General features: G+C 41.8%; 1 protein-coding gene across 4 annotated transcripts in view; it reads right to left on the reverse strand.

Annotated features, from left to right (window-relative positions):
- Positions 1-19,189, reverse strand: part of kcnt1b (potassium sodium-activated channel subfamily T member 1b) — a 79,521-nt gene that overhangs the window by 11,750 nt on the left and 48,582 nt on the right. For 2 of the 4 annotated variants that reach the window (XM_056419628.1, XM_056419626.1), the window contains exons 12-27: positions 16,329-16,509; positions 15,772-15,936; positions 15,525-15,661; positions 14,751-14,814; positions 13,506-13,614; positions 12,974-13,082; positions 11,101-11,250; positions 10,763-10,998; positions 10,485-10,505; positions 8,504-8,717; positions 6,772-6,877; positions 5,472-5,644; positions 4,722-4,793; positions 3,289-3,423; positions 3,065-3,176; positions 2,504-2,605 (exon numbers count right to left, since the gene is read on the reverse strand). In XM_056419628.1, the coding sequence (XP_056275603.1) occupies positions 2,504-2,605; positions 3,065-3,176; positions 3,289-3,423; positions 4,722-4,793; positions 5,472-5,644; positions 6,772-6,877; positions 8,504-8,717; positions 10,485-10,505; positions 10,763-10,998; positions 11,101-11,250; positions 12,974-13,082; positions 13,506-13,614; positions 14,751-14,814; positions 15,525-15,661; positions 15,772-15,936; positions 16,329-16,509 (2,086 nt within the window). The remainder of the gene's footprint in view (positions 1-2,503; positions 2,606-3,064; positions 3,177-3,288; positions 3,424-4,721; positions 4,794-5,471; positions 5,645-6,771; positions 6,878-8,503; positions 8,718-10,484; positions 10,506-10,762; positions 10,999-11,100; positions 11,251-12,973; positions 13,083-13,505; positions 13,615-14,750; positions 14,815-15,524; positions 15,662-15,771; positions 15,937-16,328; positions 16,510-19,189) is intronic. The other 2 variants (XM_056419630.1, XM_056419627.1) reach the window with 1 other exon arrangement.

A 19,189-nucleotide genomic window follows, 5' to 3' on the forward strand; every position in this document is an offset into this window, starting at 1 on the left:
AAACAAAAACTCACGTTTCTGATTATGCAAAGTAACAAAACAGTTGCAACAGGTATAAACAGGCTTACATTCAGCAAACAGCGCCAACTACATTCAGAAGCCCATAAACCCAAAACAACGAACCTCGCGCAAAACAGGAGGGAAACAAACCAGCTGTAGGCGCTGTATAACGGATGCATAGTAGGCAACGTCAGACAGATATAGCCTCGTTAATAAAACAGGAACGTCTAGCAAGAGCTAGCATGTTTGGCCAACGAGGCAAGTTAAACACATTGCGCTAGTTAGCGCCGCCAGACACAGACAGAAGGCACTTAGGCTCAGTGAATGCAAGGTTCAGCGGATGCAAAGTTCAGTCGCTTACGTGTTGTTTATCCACCTGCAAACCGCGGACAAATTTAGTGGCTTCTGCAATATTCTGGAGCCAAACTCTCTCTCCATTAGGCAAGGTAGCGCGTAGCTTGGCAGGATATAGAAGAGCCGGCTTGTAACCCCGCTGATAAAGTTCCGCCATGCAAGTTTTGAACTCGGCGCGCTGCTTCATCAGGTCCGGGCTGTAGTCATCATAAAGGCGGATCTTGTGGCCATTGTAGAGCAGTTCGCCTGCTTTACGTGCCTCGCGAATAACCAGGTCCTTGGTTTGAAGACGGTGGAACCGAATGATGACAGGACGTGGCCGCCCGCCTGGAGCAGGTTTTGGAGCGAAGCTTCTGTGGGCTCGGTCCAGTTCAGGGAGAGAGCCAAGCACCTTTTTGCCAAAGACATCCAGGAGCATTTGGGAGAAGAAAGTGGTAGGACGGTTGCCTTCTATGTTCTCAGGTATGCCGATTATTCGTATATTCTGCCGTCTGCTACGGCCCTCCAGGTCGGACAGCTTGGTCCGTAAGGTCTCATTGTCACGTTGCACCAGGCAGCCCGCTATCTCCAGTTGTTGAATGCGGTGATCAGTGTCGGTGGCATTGTCCTCCAAGGAGGCTATTCGCTGCCCATGGTCAGCGACCTTCGTGTGCAGGGTTTCCAGCGTTGAAGTCAACGAGTCGAATGAAGTTTTAAAATCGGCAGAGAGCGCGAGCCTGTGACTCTCCAGTAGTGCGCTAATCTCCGCCATGCTAATGCTAGCGCTAGCATTAGCGCTAGCCGACGGAGCAGGATTACTTTTTTCTACTTTGCCCTTAGATTTGGACATTGTGAGGCTATCTGTATGGTTACCGCAATTTCTAAAACTTGTTGCAAAAGAAAATTCTGAATAAGGACTGGCATAAAAAAGGTAGATGAAACGTCTAGATTCGGGAGCGAGCAACGTACACGTCTACCCCGCACGCTGCATACCGGAAGTCGAAGGCCAGTTTTATAGATTCTCTCACCAGCATAACTGTTTTCAGCTGCGCTCACATAAAAAGGGGTTTCAAGGGTTTTCTAACCCTCCAATAGTCTTCTCACACAATGTACCACGAGAACACGGGAGATGAGCCTCTAGCCACCTTTGTAGAGATCTCATTAAAAACCAGAGAATAGTCATTTACCACATTAACAATGTAGAGAGATTTTCTTAGAAATATCCTTATTTTTCAACGTGACCCCAAACTTCTGAACAGTGGTGTGGATATTAGGGATGCACCGATCTGATCGGCGCCGATCCATATCGGCCGATATTCCCATTATCGGTTTTGATCGGCGTTCTCAAAACGGCCGATCAGATGACGTAACATCTGCGAGAACTATCAGACGTTTCAATCGCGGCGCACGGAGACGATATCATGAGAGTGAGAGGTCCACGGGGATCCTCACCACCGAAGGCTCCCGTCCCCGAGTTGAATCTCTGGGTCAACTCAGCCGACTCTCACATGTCTGAGCCCCTAGAGACTGATGCTCACGGGTAAAAACATTCGATCGGGGTCGAGGGTTTTGATAAAGTTAGCGGAAGGATTTACGTGACAACATCCGGTTTTAAAAAGTTAGCGGAAAGAACCACGTGAAACAACATCCGTTTTTCAAAATAAGATGTCGACAAATCATACACGAACATATACAAGTAAACAATGAACTGATTTTGTGTCTTTATAGATCGTTTCTGAGATTTAGCTTAAATTATGCTAACATTAAAACATTGTTACTGTACCAAGGAAGAGTTTATAAAAATAAGTCAGACTTTTGTATGTTAAAAAAAGTCCTGTATATAGATTTCCCCAAGAGTTCCAGGAAATGAATAATGCAGATGTGTTCCATACATATCTGAAATCCCCTACAATAGCAATCAAACAATTTTAATGTATTTCTTTAATTTCTTTGATGTTTGAGGTGCTTTATATATGTATTTCCTCATAGTCCTAGGCAATAATGCTACACAATAAATAGAATGCTTCAATCGACACCGTAATCGGTGATCGTGATCGGTGATCGGTATTATCGGTGATCGGCAGATACTGAGTTCAGTGATCGGTGATAGGTGATCGGCACCAAAAACCTGATCGGTGCATCTCTAGTGGATATTATATCCGTAGCCCACCTGGTAGAGCAGCGTGTCCAACATGCTGATGCTGAACACCCGGCCCGCGGCAAACGGCAGCCGGAACATGAAGGCCAGGTTGGAGCCCTTATCGCGCTCCACCTGCAGAGAGAGGAGCAGAAAGCAGACGTCACACCTCTTAGAACACACCTGTTTACACCGGCATGTGGTTACATTGAATATTATATGGCCTGCTTTAAAAAATATATTTTTGGTTTATTTATTCTTCTTATTGTGTTTTTTACTGCACCATCTTTTACAGTGTATTCTACTTTGCTCTTATAACTGTTGAAATGTTTTGGCCCCTGACAGATTTAATTGACTGCATTTTGTGGCACAAACGTAATATAAATAAACTTTACTTACTCTTTGTCTCCTGAACTATTGCTCTACCAAAAAGGACTTATCCGACTGAAGGCCGAGTGTTTTATCGTTAAGTCTTAATTCCTTCAGCGCTGAACTTCTTTGGTAAGTCCTGCCTTTCTCGTTTTGGGAATAATAAACATTTTGAGCTTTCTTTCCGTGCGAGTTAAAAGAGTTAAAGTTAAGACGACGTCTCACCTTCTCCAGCTTGGAGAGAGCGAGCGAGTAGCAGTCCTTGGCTCTGAACTGCATGAACCTCATGTTGGACGGGTGCGTGAGCTCAGTGATGATGCTGAGGCTGGGGAACAACCTGAGAGAGATGGGGGGGGGGGGGCGGAGACGCTTTGCGGTTGAGGCGGAAGGCCGAGAGCGATGCTTTAAATGTGTACTTTTTTGGCACCTTCACGCCGGCTCCGTGTTACCTGAACATGGTCTGGACGTTGACGATGGTCTTGGCGTCGGCCATGTAGTCCTCCTCGGCGCTCATGGTGCTCTCCTTGTCCACCACCACCAGGTTGTCGGCGTAGATGATGCCGCACTGAAGAAGGTTGTCCAAGCTGCTCCAGGCACAACAAAACACACATTATAACGATGGTCAACACCTCCATCTGAAATATGTGTTTCTATTCATTTATGTGGATACAGACTTTTACTTTATACCTTTTACCTTTTTAATCACAGTTTAAGACATATAAATACGACTGATCACATTTCCAGCAAAATGTACTCTTGAATTTTTATGACATTTTTTGATGAAATACTAAACTACAACATTTTCATGGCATATTATATGATGACTATAAAGAGCATATCTTTGGGCATTTTTATATATATATCTGTATATATTTTGTATTCCTCTGTATATTTAATATTGTTATTGTATTTTATTTTGTATCTTTTATTAATGCTCTAATGTGCACCCGCTGCTGTGATCCTGCAATTTCCCCACTGTGGGACTAATAAAGGATTATTTAATCTAATGTAATCTCATCTAATATTTTTATGACGTAACTTTTCTATGACATAACTTTTCTTAATGGCATTTTTATATTTTTTTACAGAATTTCTTTTAATGGCCATGATATTTTTAGCGTCAAAATGACATATTAATCTCAATTTAAATTATCTAATTTATTATTTAGATTTTTTTTTTTTTTACCACATTCTATATCATGTTTTTGTTTGATCGCACTTTGTACATACGATACATTTACATCATGATTTTCTTTTCTGACGTACTAAACTATTACTTTTATTTTATTTATTTCATTTTCAATTTATTTTTTATTTTATTTGTATTTATTTTAAGAACATTTAATGACATAGTTCTGCTGTAGAGGACCGTCTCAGTACTACAGCGACTACATTTTGTGAGCTGTGAGGTCCATATCAGCGCCAACATATGATCTGTTAAAATTGAGTACCATCAAGAACACTTTATCATAATGCTATTTAATATGACTTTAAATGACCTTTTATCACAATAACAATATATCCTAAATCATTAAATCACTTCTAGTTCTGTAAGTGTAGGAGACGTTTGAAGCTCAGCTTTCATTTACCGTGTGCAGACAGTTACTGCGTTGACGTTGCAGTGAGTCTATGATCAATGTTTCCATTGCTGACATCTTATTTAACTAAGCCTCCTAACAGTTGATGGTCCAACCTGGTTTATTTAATCACTTAATAATAATGAGCAAATGCATGATTTATTCTCGAGGCATAATGGAGGTTGCGTTGCTGGTAGCTGTCGAGCAAATGGAAAAATAAACTCCTGAGATGAACATGAGGATGAAATCAATCGATCGAGTGAGCGGCTCGTTTCAGGCTCAGAGGTAATAATCAAAACTCATACTTATCAATCGTTCCAGCCATGAAGTAAACCATTGGAAAGCAGCAAATGGCCTCCAGGAAGTGGTTGTCTGGCCTGAAACAGGAAACAGGCAACGGCGTGAACGAGCATCCCAGAGTAATGATCTCATGTGACACGCTGCTCGTTGATCAGGAGAGTGCGGAGAACATTTCGATGGCAAAAAAAAAAAAAATGGAGGACACGTGTTCAGCGAGAGGATTTAACTGGTTGCTATGGAAACCCCCCTGAAGGTCGTTACACAGGCTTTCTTTCGGGCTCTCTGCCTGCTTCGTTTATTATTTTCACCAGCCGTAGAGTACTGGCCGTAGTGAGACACACACACACACACATACCGACACACACACACACCCGACTGAATAATGCAAAAATACATTTATTTCTTCCTCTTGAACTAACTGAGCTCCAGTTGTGTTCTCGTGATTGCATTATGCATTATGGTCGCTTTACATATAGATCCATTTCCTCACTTATTTTGCACCTCTATTCAGTTTTCTGCACAAAGAACTAAGAATATAAATCTATTATTTTGCTATATCTTGAGGCAAAGTCAACCCCGTGTTCCTCAGGCTACAAAAAACAACTCCACGGCATATTAAAGTAGCAGATTGTGTTTTAGGGGGTGTAGCTAGTTCGTGCTAGAGGCTTCAACATTACCACATTACTCTTGAGGTTTTTCCTCGTGGTTTCACATCCCTGTCGGAGTGAGAACAAACAAAGAGCCTGAAGTCTTACTGGTAGTCCAGCAGCAGCACGATGGGGTTGAGCTCCTTCCTGGGCCGATAGTAAGCGCGCAGCGGGATGATGAAATTGTAGAGGCCGTTCCCCGCCGTCTCCGCGGACACGATTATCAGCTTGTTCTTGAAGCCGTACGCTTTGGCGTCCTCAAAGCTGCTGTGTGTGCAGCCCTGAGCGGAGACAACAGGAAGTGGGTCAGGTGCTTTTTTTCCGCAGGTATTTCACAAAACACAACAGTGTCTTGTGTAAAAAGGATGTTGGTTTAACTCCAAGCTTTTTCCGCCTGTTCCCGTGTGTGCGTTCACTCCTACATGATGACTATAAAGCGCATATTTTTTCTCATTTTTATATATATATATACACTACCGTTCAAAAGTTTGGGGTCATCCAGACAATTTCGTGTCTTCCATGAAAACTCACACTTTTATTTATCAAATGAATTGAACATTTCATAGAACATAGAGTCAAGACATTGACAATGTTAGAAATAATGATTAATATTTGAAGTATTAATTTTGTTCTTCAAACTTCAAGCTCAAAGGAAGGCCAGTTGTATAGCTTATATCACCAGCATAACTGTTTTCAGCTGTGCTAACATAATTGCACAAGGGTTTTCTAATCAGATATTAGTCTTCTAAGGCGATTAGCAAACACAATGTACCATTAGAACACTGGAGTGATAGTTGATGGAAATGGGCCTCTATACACCTCTGGAGATATTTCATTAGTAACCAGACGTTTCCACCTAGAATAGTCATTTACCACATTAACAATGTATAGTGTGTATTTTTGATTAATGTTATCTTTATTGAAAAAACAGTGCTTTTCTTTGAAAAATAAAGACATTTCTAAGTGACCCCAAACTTTTGAACGGTATATATATATATATATATAAATTGTATTTCTCTGTGTATTAAATAATTTTATTGTATTTTTATTTGTATCTTTTCTTACTGCTCTAATGTGCACCCACTGCTGTGATCATGCAATTTCCCCACTGTAAAGAAATATCTAATCTAATATTTTTTGGCAATTTTATGACATACTACTCTTTTTGTAACATTTTGTAGGACACGCTATGCCATAACTTTTCTTAATGGCATTTTATATTTTTTTCCAGAATTTCTTTTAATGGCTATGCTATTTTGCATGTCCAAATTACATATTAATCTCAATTTAAGTTATGTAATTTATTATTAATATAAATATATTTTCACATTCTATATCATAGGTACATACAGTGTATTGTATTAAAAGGATGTTGGTTTAACCCCAAGCCGTTTACGTGTGCGTTCACCTTGTCGAGGCGGAGGCAGCAGAACAGAGCTTTCTGCGGCAACAGGTGGCAGAGGGTCGGCGAGCTGCCGATGTAGGGCGAGTTAGGCGGGTAGCCCTTCACGAAACTGAGGGAAGAAAAAAACAAGTTACCAAACTTTGACCACGAACTGGAGAGAGGAGAGTTACCGCCTTGTGTGCCTCCGCCAATCCGCGTCTATCCAAAACGTCCTTAGTAAAGATCACGATGAGCATATTGACTCTGGAGTTGGTGGTTCAAGAGGTCACGGTGACCTTCACCGTTCACCTCTAAATTCGAATCAGTTCATCCGTGACCCAAAGACGTAACGTCGGCGTACCGGCCGTCGCCTTCACTGACACATCGTGTAAGAACTAATGCCGTCCATCGTTGAAGGGAGAGTTTCCTTCCTCCCTTCCTCTCTGAAGGAACTGCTCAACACAATCCCACACAAACATAAGTGAAATATAAAATGTGCATATGTGCTCTGACATGCACTGTGAGCTGTCAGGTCTTCTATCGACAGGTGTGTGCCTTTCCTAATCAAGTCCAATCAGTTCATTTCAACACAGCTGGACTCCAATGAAGGAGTAGACTCATCTCCAGGAGGATCAGAAGAAATGGACTCAGTATGCAAGTTAAATATGAGCTTCACAGTAAAGGGTCTGAATACTTATGACCATGTGATATTTCACCTTTTTTTTTTTTTATGTCTACATTTCAGTTTTTTTCTGTCAAGATGGGGTTCTGAGTGAACATTAATGAGAAATAAAATGAACTTTATTGATTTTAGCAAATGGCTGCAATGAAACAAAGAGTGAAACATTTTCAAGGGGTCTGAATACTTTCCGTACCCGCTGTACATGATGGTATAAGGGTTTGAAATAACGGTGGGAGTATCCCCGAATCCCTTGTTACTTTTCACTATTCATTCCATTTAAATCAGTTTTTTGCTCACGCTGTGTAGACGCCCCAAAGGACCGAAACAAACTACACCAGCAATTACAACGAGTTTAGTTTTAAACGCGTCTAATTTTGTTTGCAACCACCGTGTCGTCATGGTTCAGTGAGCCCCGGTTTGTGAAAAGCCGGTTGACGTTAATCAGTTTCACGGCGCCCTCTAGTTTACCAATAAAAGAGATTCTGACTCTGCGTGTACCCGACCACCACATGGTGGCGCTGTGGGACCTCAGTGTGTTTCCTGCTGACGGTGCAGTGGCCTCTTTCTCTCCAACTACTATCAGACATTTTTTAAAGAGGAGAAACCACTCGAGTGTCGAGAGGCGCGGTAACAGGGGCTCGGAGGTTAGAAGGACCAGACTGTGAGGCCTTTTAAGCCGTCCTAAAGTTTTTCTCCATGGAATGAAACCACCTACAGAGAGGGGAAAAGAGAGGAACTGAGATAAAATGATCACTCTGACTTGCGGTAATGGCTGATGGACGAGCGTCGAGGGGGGAACGATCTATATATAAAAGGGCATACAGTATAAAGTAAGTGCTGACCCTCCCCGTCTGACATGCACATTCATCACCGCCGTGACAGCCTCATGACACACGAATTACATGCCTATTTCAACCCCATCAATCTCTACTCCTAGAACCACTCATCCATGCAGAGGACGGACGACATGTGACATCAATCAAGGACATAGAGCACCTGTCAATATGAGGACATTTCGATTATTTTAATGCCAAAAATATGAAATCTCTTGGGGGGGTCAATGGCGTCACTCACTCTGAGCCGATGGAGCCCTCCTCGTCCGATTGGTTGGTCTCGTCCTCCGATTGGTCGCTGAGGAGGTCGCAGGGCAGGATGGCGGAGGAGTCGGCGATCTCGAGGACGGGCGCGATGCTCGGCCGGCGGCTCCCGGAGCCGTTCTCCGTCGGCAGGCTCAGCTTGCCGCTCTCCTCGGGGGGATCGGGGTTCTGGAGGTCGATGGCCACGGTGCCTGGAAAACGACGGGAGGTCACCGCACCAGCAGAAAACTCTGCACAGGCCATTTAGAAATAGCCTGCGCAGCACTTTGACTGGAATGTATGTTTGCTGCCGCATAAATGTCATTTTATCTCAGAATGTTGTGCTTTTCTCACACTGTTTATGTATTAGTATTAAAATCCATCATGTTTAACTCAAGATCTTTTGTCTCTCACCTCATTTAGCCCAGCTAGGTTTGACCTTGACATATATACACATATATATATATACACTCCCGTTCAAAAGTTTGGGATCACTTAGAAATGACTTTATTTTTCAAAGAAAAGCACTGTTTTTTCAATAAAGATAACATTAAATTTATCAGAAATACACTCTCTACATTGTTAATGTGGTAAATGACTATTCTAGGTGGAAACGTCTGGTTTCTAATGAAATGTCTCCATAGGTGTATAGAGGCCCATTTACAGCAACTATCACTCCAGTGTTTAATGGTACATTGTGTTTGCTAATCGCCTTAAAAGACTAATGTCTGATTATAAAACCCATGCAATTATGTTAGCACAGCTGAAAACAGTTATGCTGGTGATATAAGCTATACAACTGGCCTTCCTTTGAGCTTGAAGTTTGTAGAACAAAATTAATATTTCAAATATTAATCATTATTTCTAACCTTGTCAATGTCTTGACTATATTTTATATTCATTTGATAAATAAAAGTGTGATTTTTCATGGAAGACACAAAATTGTCTGGGTGATCCCAAACTTTTGAACGGTAGTGTATATACACATATATATATATATATATATTATATATATAAATATATATATACACACATATATATATATATACACATATATATATACACATATATATATATACACATATATACATTGGGGATTAATAAAAGGGTATATTTAAAATTTTATATTTATACACATATTATATAATATATATATATATATATTATTATAATATATATATACATATACACATATATATATATAATATATATATACATATAAATACATATAATATGTATATACATAATATATATACATATATACATTCATAATATATATATACACATATATACTAGGGCTGTGAAACGATTACAGGTTAATCACAGGTTTCTGTGGATTAATCATGATTAATCACATATATACATTTACAGGGCTCTCAAGACAGGCAAGAGCTCTGAGAAGAGTTGTTGACGGGGGGGGGGGGTGCAAGTGACTTTTTTTCGTCCCGAGCTCTGCGGCGCGCGAGACGGAGATCGGAGTCGTGTTAACGCGACACTAGAGACAGAATGACATGCTGCTGGTTAGAGACGACCAACAACAGACGGATTGGAAGCTCATTCTGCGCATGCGTTAAAAAAACAAAACTAATTAATCCTGTAATTTAATTAACTGAGTTAACGCGTTATTTTTCACAGCACTAATATATACACACACATTCATATATATATATATATATATATATATCCCTAAAATACATCATACTGTCTTTATGATATATGCACAATACATATATCAGGCATATCAGATACATGATGATGCATATGCACAATACATATTGCAGATACATGAATCACTGCATGTACAATACACATATAATCTTTTATGAGACACACTAAAGAATGTAATGGTTATTATTAATAAAAAATATCCCTGTGTCTTACACAATGCATATTATACTATCAGTTGTAACGTGTGCACACCTCAAATTGCAGGACTACTAAATATGTGTGGAGAAGTGATGCATCATGTGCAAACTTACCATATGCAGTGGCCTGATCAACTTTCACAGGTCAAAGAAAAAGCACAACACAATAATGTCAGCCCAGGAAAGTAAAAAACGCATGTAAGAAAAAAGGTCATGCATACAAGTCAGCGAAAAGCAGACAGCGTCACCAAGGCAGAATGAGTGAGAAAGCATCAGCAACAAAGCATCCATGAAAACCCTTCAACCTAACAGACTGAATACACAGCATCTTCTACCACCCCTTTTCTTCTTCTCCTCCTTTTAACATTCGTTTTTTGTGTTTTTTTTCTCACCCATGCTGGCGATGATGCTGTGCACCGGCAGCCTGGGGGGGGCGTCGTAGAGGCCGCTGACGGACAGGCCCTTGTTGTGCTTCTCCTCCTCTTTGAAGATGAAGGCCGAGTTCTCCTCCTTGGTGATGTTGATGTAGTAGCATGTGTCGGCGGCGGCCATGATGTGGCGGGGGCCCGGGTTCAGAAGGATGCTCTTGTTGTCCTCCCTCTTCACTCCGATCAGACACACACCGTACCTGGGGGGCGGATGGGTGGGATGGGCATGCAACCAGCATTAAAAATGACTCTTAACTCGATCACACATCATTGTCGTGGGTTGAGATTAAGCTTTTACTCACTTCTTATGGGCGTGGAAGGAGGCGTAGGTGAAGCTCTTTCCGTCATACTCCCCAAAAAACTTGCTGTCACACACGCGTATGTGGTAGACCTCGTTCCCAGAGCAGCGTCCATAAATCCTCTGCCACTGCTCCGGGGACATCTGCCCCTCCCTGAAAGAGGATCATCATCATCATCATCATCATCATCAAACATCATGGATACGACTTTAAATGATTTCTGCAATGGACTGCTAACATACAGTAGCCTGTTTTTTTAAGGGAAAACATGAATATGTTTTGCCTGAATTAAATGTCATAACATAATATAATAGAAGTGGGCACCTTAAAATCATTTCTCAGAAGCTCTTATTCCCCCAGACTAATAAATATCTGTGATATGCGCCCCCAGAATTCCTGAATTATAGTCAAAACCATGACAGAATAAGAGAAAAGGCTCTGAGGTCATTTTATTCAGGCCATTAATGTCTTTCCTGACTTTTAATCAATGCGACAACATTTAAATCAATGGCTGCCAGAAGGAAGTCTATTCTCAGTGATGTCACCTTCACAGCCCGTAAAGTCAGCGCTCGGTCCCCGTAATGGAAAATTAAAATGGACGAGCTGCGTCTCCGCCGCGGACAGCGGGGAAGAAATATTGGGCGCTTTGCACAGAGTATGAAAAACAAGATGCATCGCCGAGCCGGATCCCGGGTAATGTTTACTCTCGGCGGGCCGTCGGCTCCACGCGGACAAAAAGCAGGAACATAAACTGAGAAAACTAAAACTCTGCTGCAGGAGTCTTACTCACATTTCTCTTATTAATCCTTCGACATGAATAATGACACGAAGGGATATAAAAAATTAACGGAGCGAGATGAAAAGTTGACTTGGTGAAAGCTCTCTTGCTTCGAGACAAACAGAGTTTGGACAGTTTAATATTTAAAGGATGCTAGAAACACAAATTACAGTTTTAATGAACTCGAGCTGAACGAAGAGTTCTTTCTTGAGGAGATGAGCTACCTTTTCTCATTGGGTTGAACATGTTGATACTTCTCTCACGTCCATAAGGCTGGTCTTCTGGCTGTAGCGCGCAGCCAGAAGACAGTTAGCGTAGCTTAGCATAAACTTAGCTCTGTTTAAAGATAACAAAATCTGCCAAACAAAATCTTTAAAGCTTACCGTTGAACATTGTCTTGTAGGTTTAATCTATTCAAAAACCTTTTGGGAGACACATTTAGTTAAATTCGGATTGAGCCAAGTCTTTCCACCTGTTTCCGGCCATTATGCTAAGCTAAGCTAAGCTACGCTTCCTATCTAATTGACTGATATGCGAGTTGTTATCGATCGAGGCAAAGAACTCGAGGCGAGAATGCGAACAAGTGCATTTTCTCAGGGATCGAAATGTAAACGATTAGATTACTTTGACTGGAAGAGCACTTTCTTAAATGTGCTAACTTGTGAATTACCTCAAGTGCAAAGCATGTTCAGCGTATTAATGTTACAGGACCACAACCAGGAGGAAACGTGGTCAGTGGATAGCAGAGTGAATCCACAAAACATGCACGTTAATGTTACCTGCCATTATTGTTACACATGTTGACCAATGGATTTCCATGACCTTTCCATGACCTTTACATGACTTAAAACCACATTTCGGTGTATACACGAGTATATACCTTAAATGACACAATTACATGTTTATTAATTTAATAAAAAGGTTTAAAAACGAATAAATTAATACAACACATTTCCATGACTTTTCCAAAACTTTTGGGGTTACATTTTTTTCAAGTTCTTTTCCAGGCCTGGAAATAAGCATTTTAAATTTCCATGACTTTTCCAGGTTTTCCATGACCGTAGGAACCCTGATTGTGAAATCGTGGCATGTACTCACTGTCCTCTGGAGGTGTGAACCAGCAGAGTGACTAAGGTGGACGTGGCGGGACACACGCAGTTCAGCGCCAACATGGCGTACTTGAACTCCTCTTCACAGACGACGTGATCTGATTCAAAACGGATGAAATGCATATGTTGTTGTGTATTTTTTTCAGTCAATCATTGCAATACAATCCAATATTATTCTATATAATATACAAAACAGAAAGACTGAAAAGCTATAGGTAGAAGCAAAAAATGCTTATATACCCCTATCCTAAATTATTATAATGTAAAAAATGTACGTAAAATAATCAAATCAAATGTTAGACTTAGGATGGGTTGGACCGACAAGAATTATGTTTCTAAACCTGTTTAACTTTGAATAATCTTAAAATCTTGAAAAATGTATGTTATCTAAACATCAGTTTAGTTTTTTAATCTGAGCTTAAAAGGAAGTTTAACTTTTAAAATGGCTGCCTTTAAAAAAAAAATCGAGAATACAAAATAATCAAATAATCAATAAGTTTGCATTTTCTAACGTCACTTACCTGCAAATTTAACATGGAATTTATTTTCTGGTTTGAGTATCTGGACGTAGAGAGGGCAATTCGGAGCAAAATCCTTCGTAGCCCAAGCCCTCAAAATAGTCTGATGATCCTGTGGGACGAGAAAAGCCTCCGTCTCACTCACAGTAACTCATTTACACGCGCAATACAAATGTTACGGACCATAAAGTGTCACTCAGTGACTCAGCGTGCTCCCAACCAGGGATGGATTAACCAACGGGCCTACCGGGCCCAGGCCCAGGGGCCCATGAGCTCAGGGGGCCCCTGGGCCTGAGCCTCCGCGCGTGACGTCGCTGTTATTAACATTGTATTGATATGAATATGATGATATGACACGATGCGCCGTATGCCGGTATATGCTAGGCTTAAGTCATTCATGTCAGGAACAGGGACCCAATAGTCCTACTGAGGGATGGATTACCGAACGAGCCTACCGGCACCAGGGGCCCCTGAGCTCAGGGGGCTCCTAAGCCAGAGCCTCTGCGTGAAGTAGCTGTTATTAACTTTGTATTGATATGATGATATGACACGATGCGCCATAGCCGGTATATGCTAGGCTTAAGTCATTCATGTCATGGTCATATAATTCGCGTTATGTTGTCTGCTCAACTCCGTGGTTTCTTAATCCGTCCATGCTCCCAACACTCGACGGCAGAGCCACAGAAAGCCAGCGTGGTCTGAATACATGAAAAACGCTGGGTTTTATTACAAATTAGAGGAGACGTCAGATACTCGGGGGCCGGATTTGTGTTTTCAGGGAAATGCAAATAAAGATGCAGGGTGGTGTATCCAAATTTACAAGTAAAAGATAGTTTTTATGTATGTATGTATGTAAGTATGTGTGTTTGTATGTATGTATGTATGTATGCGTTTTTATGTATGTAAGTATGTGTGTTTGTATGTATGCGTTTTTATGTGTGTATGTATGTGTGTATGTATGTGTGTTTTTATGTCTGTATGTATGTAAGTATGTGTGTTTGTATGTATGCGTTTTTATGTATGTAAGTATGTGTGTATGTATGTGTGTTTTTATGTATGTATGTATGTAAGTATGTGTGTTTGTATGTGTGTTTTTATGTATGTATGTATGTATGTGTGTTTTTTGTTTTATGTTAATATGTCTAAACGAAGTGACAACAAAACGCTCTCGGCTGAATTAATAAAAAGGAGGAAATCTCTCCGTTTGAATCCCTGTTATCAGGGAGATGGTTTGCCCTGGAGACTCACAGCGGCAGTCCGGTCGACCTCGTTCCTGCTGCTGAGGATGAAGCAGGCCTCGGCATCGTCCATCCTGAGCACCGACAGAGAGGAGAGAGAGAAGGAAACCAGCTGTGATGACTGCGAGGAGGGAAAAGACGTTATTCACGGAGATCGATGCCGTGACGAAAGCGTCCCCATTCTAGTGGGAAAACACGCGAGGGGCAGGCGGCCATGTTTCAAACCGCTCAGCCTCTCCGGGCTGATGCTTCTATGAGGTTTACCTAAATCTATAAAGACGTCGGCGCGTGAAATTACCCTGGAATCGAATCACCTGCATAACTTTGCACATTGAAGAGGAGCTCCTAGAAACGGAGGCGGGGCTTCCTGGGGCAGACATATTTTACTTGGACTCCATTTCACTGGCATCTCATCACGAGCTGCAAAACCCCTGTCGGGCCAGAGACGCCTGAACGCCACACTGGTGCCGCAGCAATTTTTGCAGAGACTGAGACATTAAAATTAAACACATCCCAGTGTGATGGAGCAGAGGGCAGACAAGTGAACGTGTAAAGTACCCACTCCTCTACATTTTATGTAATTTAGAGATTTTTCCAGAACTAAAGAAAAAAGGACATTATCAGTCGGTTCAATGAGTTTATCAGGTATTAAAACCGGGGCTTGGATAATCACATTGAGTGGCCATTATATTCGCAACACGCAGCATTTGCAGGTTAAATAAAAGAAAGTTGGAATCAGAGATGACAAAGTGACGGAGAGCATGCGTGCCACACTCAAACTCACTTGGCCCTCATCAAGTCCTGGTCTTTGAGGGCAGATCCCTGAAGGTAGATGACCCTCTGGGACCACAGGGGGATTTGGAGGATCCGGCGGACCTGAATGTCGATCTCCGTCGGACACAGGATCACGACGTAGTAGTCCTTCAAAATAAGAGCATACGAACACTTTTTGTTTTGCTTTTCATGTCTCATGTTTCATGTTTTTTCTCTCTCCATGTATTGGTATTTACTCAACCGTGTTGTTTTGGTACCTGTAATCTGGGATGAGCGTAGAACTCGTTGAGGAAATCCATCAGCAGGTCGATCTTCAGCGAGCTGACGCACAGCACCACGTGTTTCTCCGTCTGCGCCCGGTGGCGGCTGTAGTTGCCGCCCAGCTTCTGGCTCTCCATCCACAGGTACGCCAGCTCTTCAAACTGACATACGCAAAACAAAGAATTCAATTAATAATAAATGACAGATTCATTAACCGTCTGGATGGGTAAAAGCACCAGAGTGAAAAACTGCTGACGCGGTAGTTTGCCAGGCAGCTCAAGCTCATTTTCTATTTATTCCCCCGGCACGTCTGAGGGAGCATTCAAACAAGCGTTTGGGATCTTTGCCAATAAATAGCACGACGGAAAAGGTTGATTTATCATGCAGCGAGCGTGACCTGATGGGACTCGGCTTTGATTTGCCGACGTCAGAAGAGAAAGCGCTTCATTACTCCTGTACCCGGAAGAAAATGTAATTTAACAAAAGGTCATCACCTCCATGGCACGGCGAGGTGTATACTGACGGGTGGAACCCCTCCAGGTTGGTTCATTACCTGCAGTGGGAGCACCACCAGCGCCACGCAGATGAGGATGACCACCAGCAGCTGGGAGGGCCAGATCTGCGGCGTGACGTCGCCGTAGCCCACGGTGGAGAAGGTGACGATGCAGAAATAGAAGGAGTCAAACAGGGTCAGGTGCTTCCCGGCTCTCTCCAGATGCTGGATCCCACAGGCTCTGTGGAAAGATGGGGGGTTATAGAATATGGAGCCACATCAGACGTCAGGGCTCATACACATGTTGAGTTTTTCCATCTGTAGCCACACATGATTAAAGCTACTCTTCCCTGGCATAGTGGATTATCCCGACATTTCTCCCTGAGCTACTGTTGCTATGGCCACCGAACTTTTCAGTTACGGTGCGTTCACTCGTAGCGCGGAAAAAATATAAACGTGTCCCGCGAGTATGAGAGCGTGTGCCTGCTTATGTTTTGAGCGTCTTTCTTACGAAGGTAGATTTGTGTCTTTATTACGCAAACAAAAAAATGGTTTTGAGAGCTAATTTCTCATTTTTAAGTAAATTAATTGTTAGTTTTGCTGATTAAACTAAAATTTGTTGCTGAAAATCTAAAATCTTTACTCTCAAATTCCTTTTTTTTGGTTTGCGAAATAAAAAAGACACAAATCTACCTTCATACTTTCTTTTAAAAACATATAAATTATTTCAAACTCAGTGTAAATGATCATGTGAATAAAACAAGTTTCCATACATTTTCCAAAACTTTGGGGATTTCATTTTTTTAAAGGACTTTTCTAGGCCTGGAAATAACCATTTTTAAATTCCATGACTTTTCCAAGTGAACGTATATAGGAGACATACGGGTAATAATTATTAGAATATGTAAGCTGACTACGGGGGAAGCCGTTTCCGCCCGCTGGGACTGGATCTAAAACTCTTATTGGCACCAGATCAAAGGGCAGCAGAGTAAATACACATCGGGGTCCTCAGTGTGTGATTTAAAGTGATGCTATTGATTCTCCGTCAGTTCCACCTCTCGGTCGTTGGTGATCTTTGCATTGATGAGTTGGAGGTCGGCGCAGGCCGAGGCACAAGAAGGTGCCGAGAAAGTACAGCGTGGAGCATGGAGGGAGATAATCTAGAATGGAGTGAAATATTATTAAGCCGGTTTCCTTTAGTGCAGGGGTTCCCAAACTTTTTAGGCCACGCACCCCCTTCTGCATCCCGACCGGGTTCACGCACTCCCAATCCCCCACACTTTTTCATTTTTTGCTCCGAGAAGAGTTGTTGACGGGGGCGCTGGGCTTAGCCCAGAAGAGTGAAGCAGCGAAATGTGTAGACATAGAAACACTCTCAGACAGAAGCTTGCTGTTACGTGCGCCTGCTGCCAGTCTGACTCCGCTGCTTTGGGTGAATGACGTCACGTGCGACCTGGAGGTGTTAACCACTTGTGTGCCAAATCTTCTTTAATTTTTTATTAACATTCGGGGCTAATTAAAAAACATCTGGGGCTTTAGCCTAGGGACGGTTTTTTAGCCTAGGGACGGTTTTTTAGCCTAGGGACGCCACTGAGTCTCACGCTCAATGCGTGACACTTGAGAGCCTTGAGAATGTTTAATATTAATTATTACACCATTAGACCGCCATTACATTTTTCCTCTCGCGCACCCCCTAGAGACAGCTCGCGCACCCCCATTGGTGCGCGCACCACACTTTGGGAATCCCTGCTTTAGTGTATAACCACCTGAAAATACAAACAGTTGCGTTTCGGTATCCTTTGAAATCACTGTTTATATCTTCCTGCAGCTGGCCGTCATGTTTCTACAGTAGCCCACAAGGGACAAAACAAACATTGGCTCTCGGGACCTTTGTGTTCTAGCATCGGCCCCCAGGGTCTTCCTACAGGCTTGTCTTTCGGGGAAAATGTCAGTTCACTCACCACTAACTCGCCAAATCCTAGGATGACTTCGCCTGCAAGATTATCATTTGTATTCCAGTCACTCTCCTGAAACCTTAAAACACATTATTTAAAACACCTCCGCATAAACAGCCTCACACTCGTGCAGGCGTGCTACTAAAGTCCCAAGTGCTTTAAATTGCCGGGTTTTTACGAAAGTGCATGTGTCGACAGCACACAGCTGGATACATGAGACGTGCATTAAAGGGGTTGAAACCAGATGTTTTGATAGAGTTGGGCTGTATTAATGAAGACTTCTGTCCATTGATAGATTATCTGGTCACCAAGAAGGTATGCGAGAGAAACTTTCCCTTTTTTAAGAATTAAAGGGTAACCATGGTGAGTAATTGATATACAAATGATAATAACATGGCTGAAGTAGAGCTTTAAAGAGCTAAAGACATAAGTAGTGCTTAGATAAAAACACATTGGTGTTAGAAAAGCTGAAATCAATAACACCGCTGTGTTTCACCGATGTTCATCATTATTCTTGGTCCCAAAATAGTTAAAACTTCTAAAACTCCAAGGTCTTTATTTTTTGCATCAACATGTATTTACATTTTACAAATAGTGATATATTCACTAATTGCTTTTGCCAGTACACGTGGCTAACTTATATTTCATAGCCAGCTTCTCTGGTTCGAGAACCACATGTTCAAACTCTACTGTAAATAACCCCATGAGAGGTCTATTGTTTTGTGTTGGTTGCCTGTTTTTGTATCTGCCGTATTGGTTTTTATTAATGCCTTTTATATTGTATTGTTTGAATAATGTTTAGACGTTTTAATCTACTTCCTCTTTATATTTATATAAGACTTTTTTTTAAATAGGTTAAAAGGAAGTGCACTTTAATTTTATGTTAAAATGCAAACTTGACGGTACGGCTACGGATGGACAGATGAGCATTTTATTTAAAGTGTAATAGTTTGAATGGAGCAGTAT

This window comes from Pseudoliparis swirei, chromosome 7, assembly GCF_029220125.1.
Source record: "Pseudoliparis swirei isolate HS2019 ecotype Mariana Trench chromosome 7, NWPU_hadal_v1, whole genome shotgun sequence".
Taxonomy (NCBI): domain Eukaryota; kingdom Metazoa; phylum Chordata; class Actinopteri; order Perciformes; family Liparidae; genus Pseudoliparis; species Pseudoliparis swirei.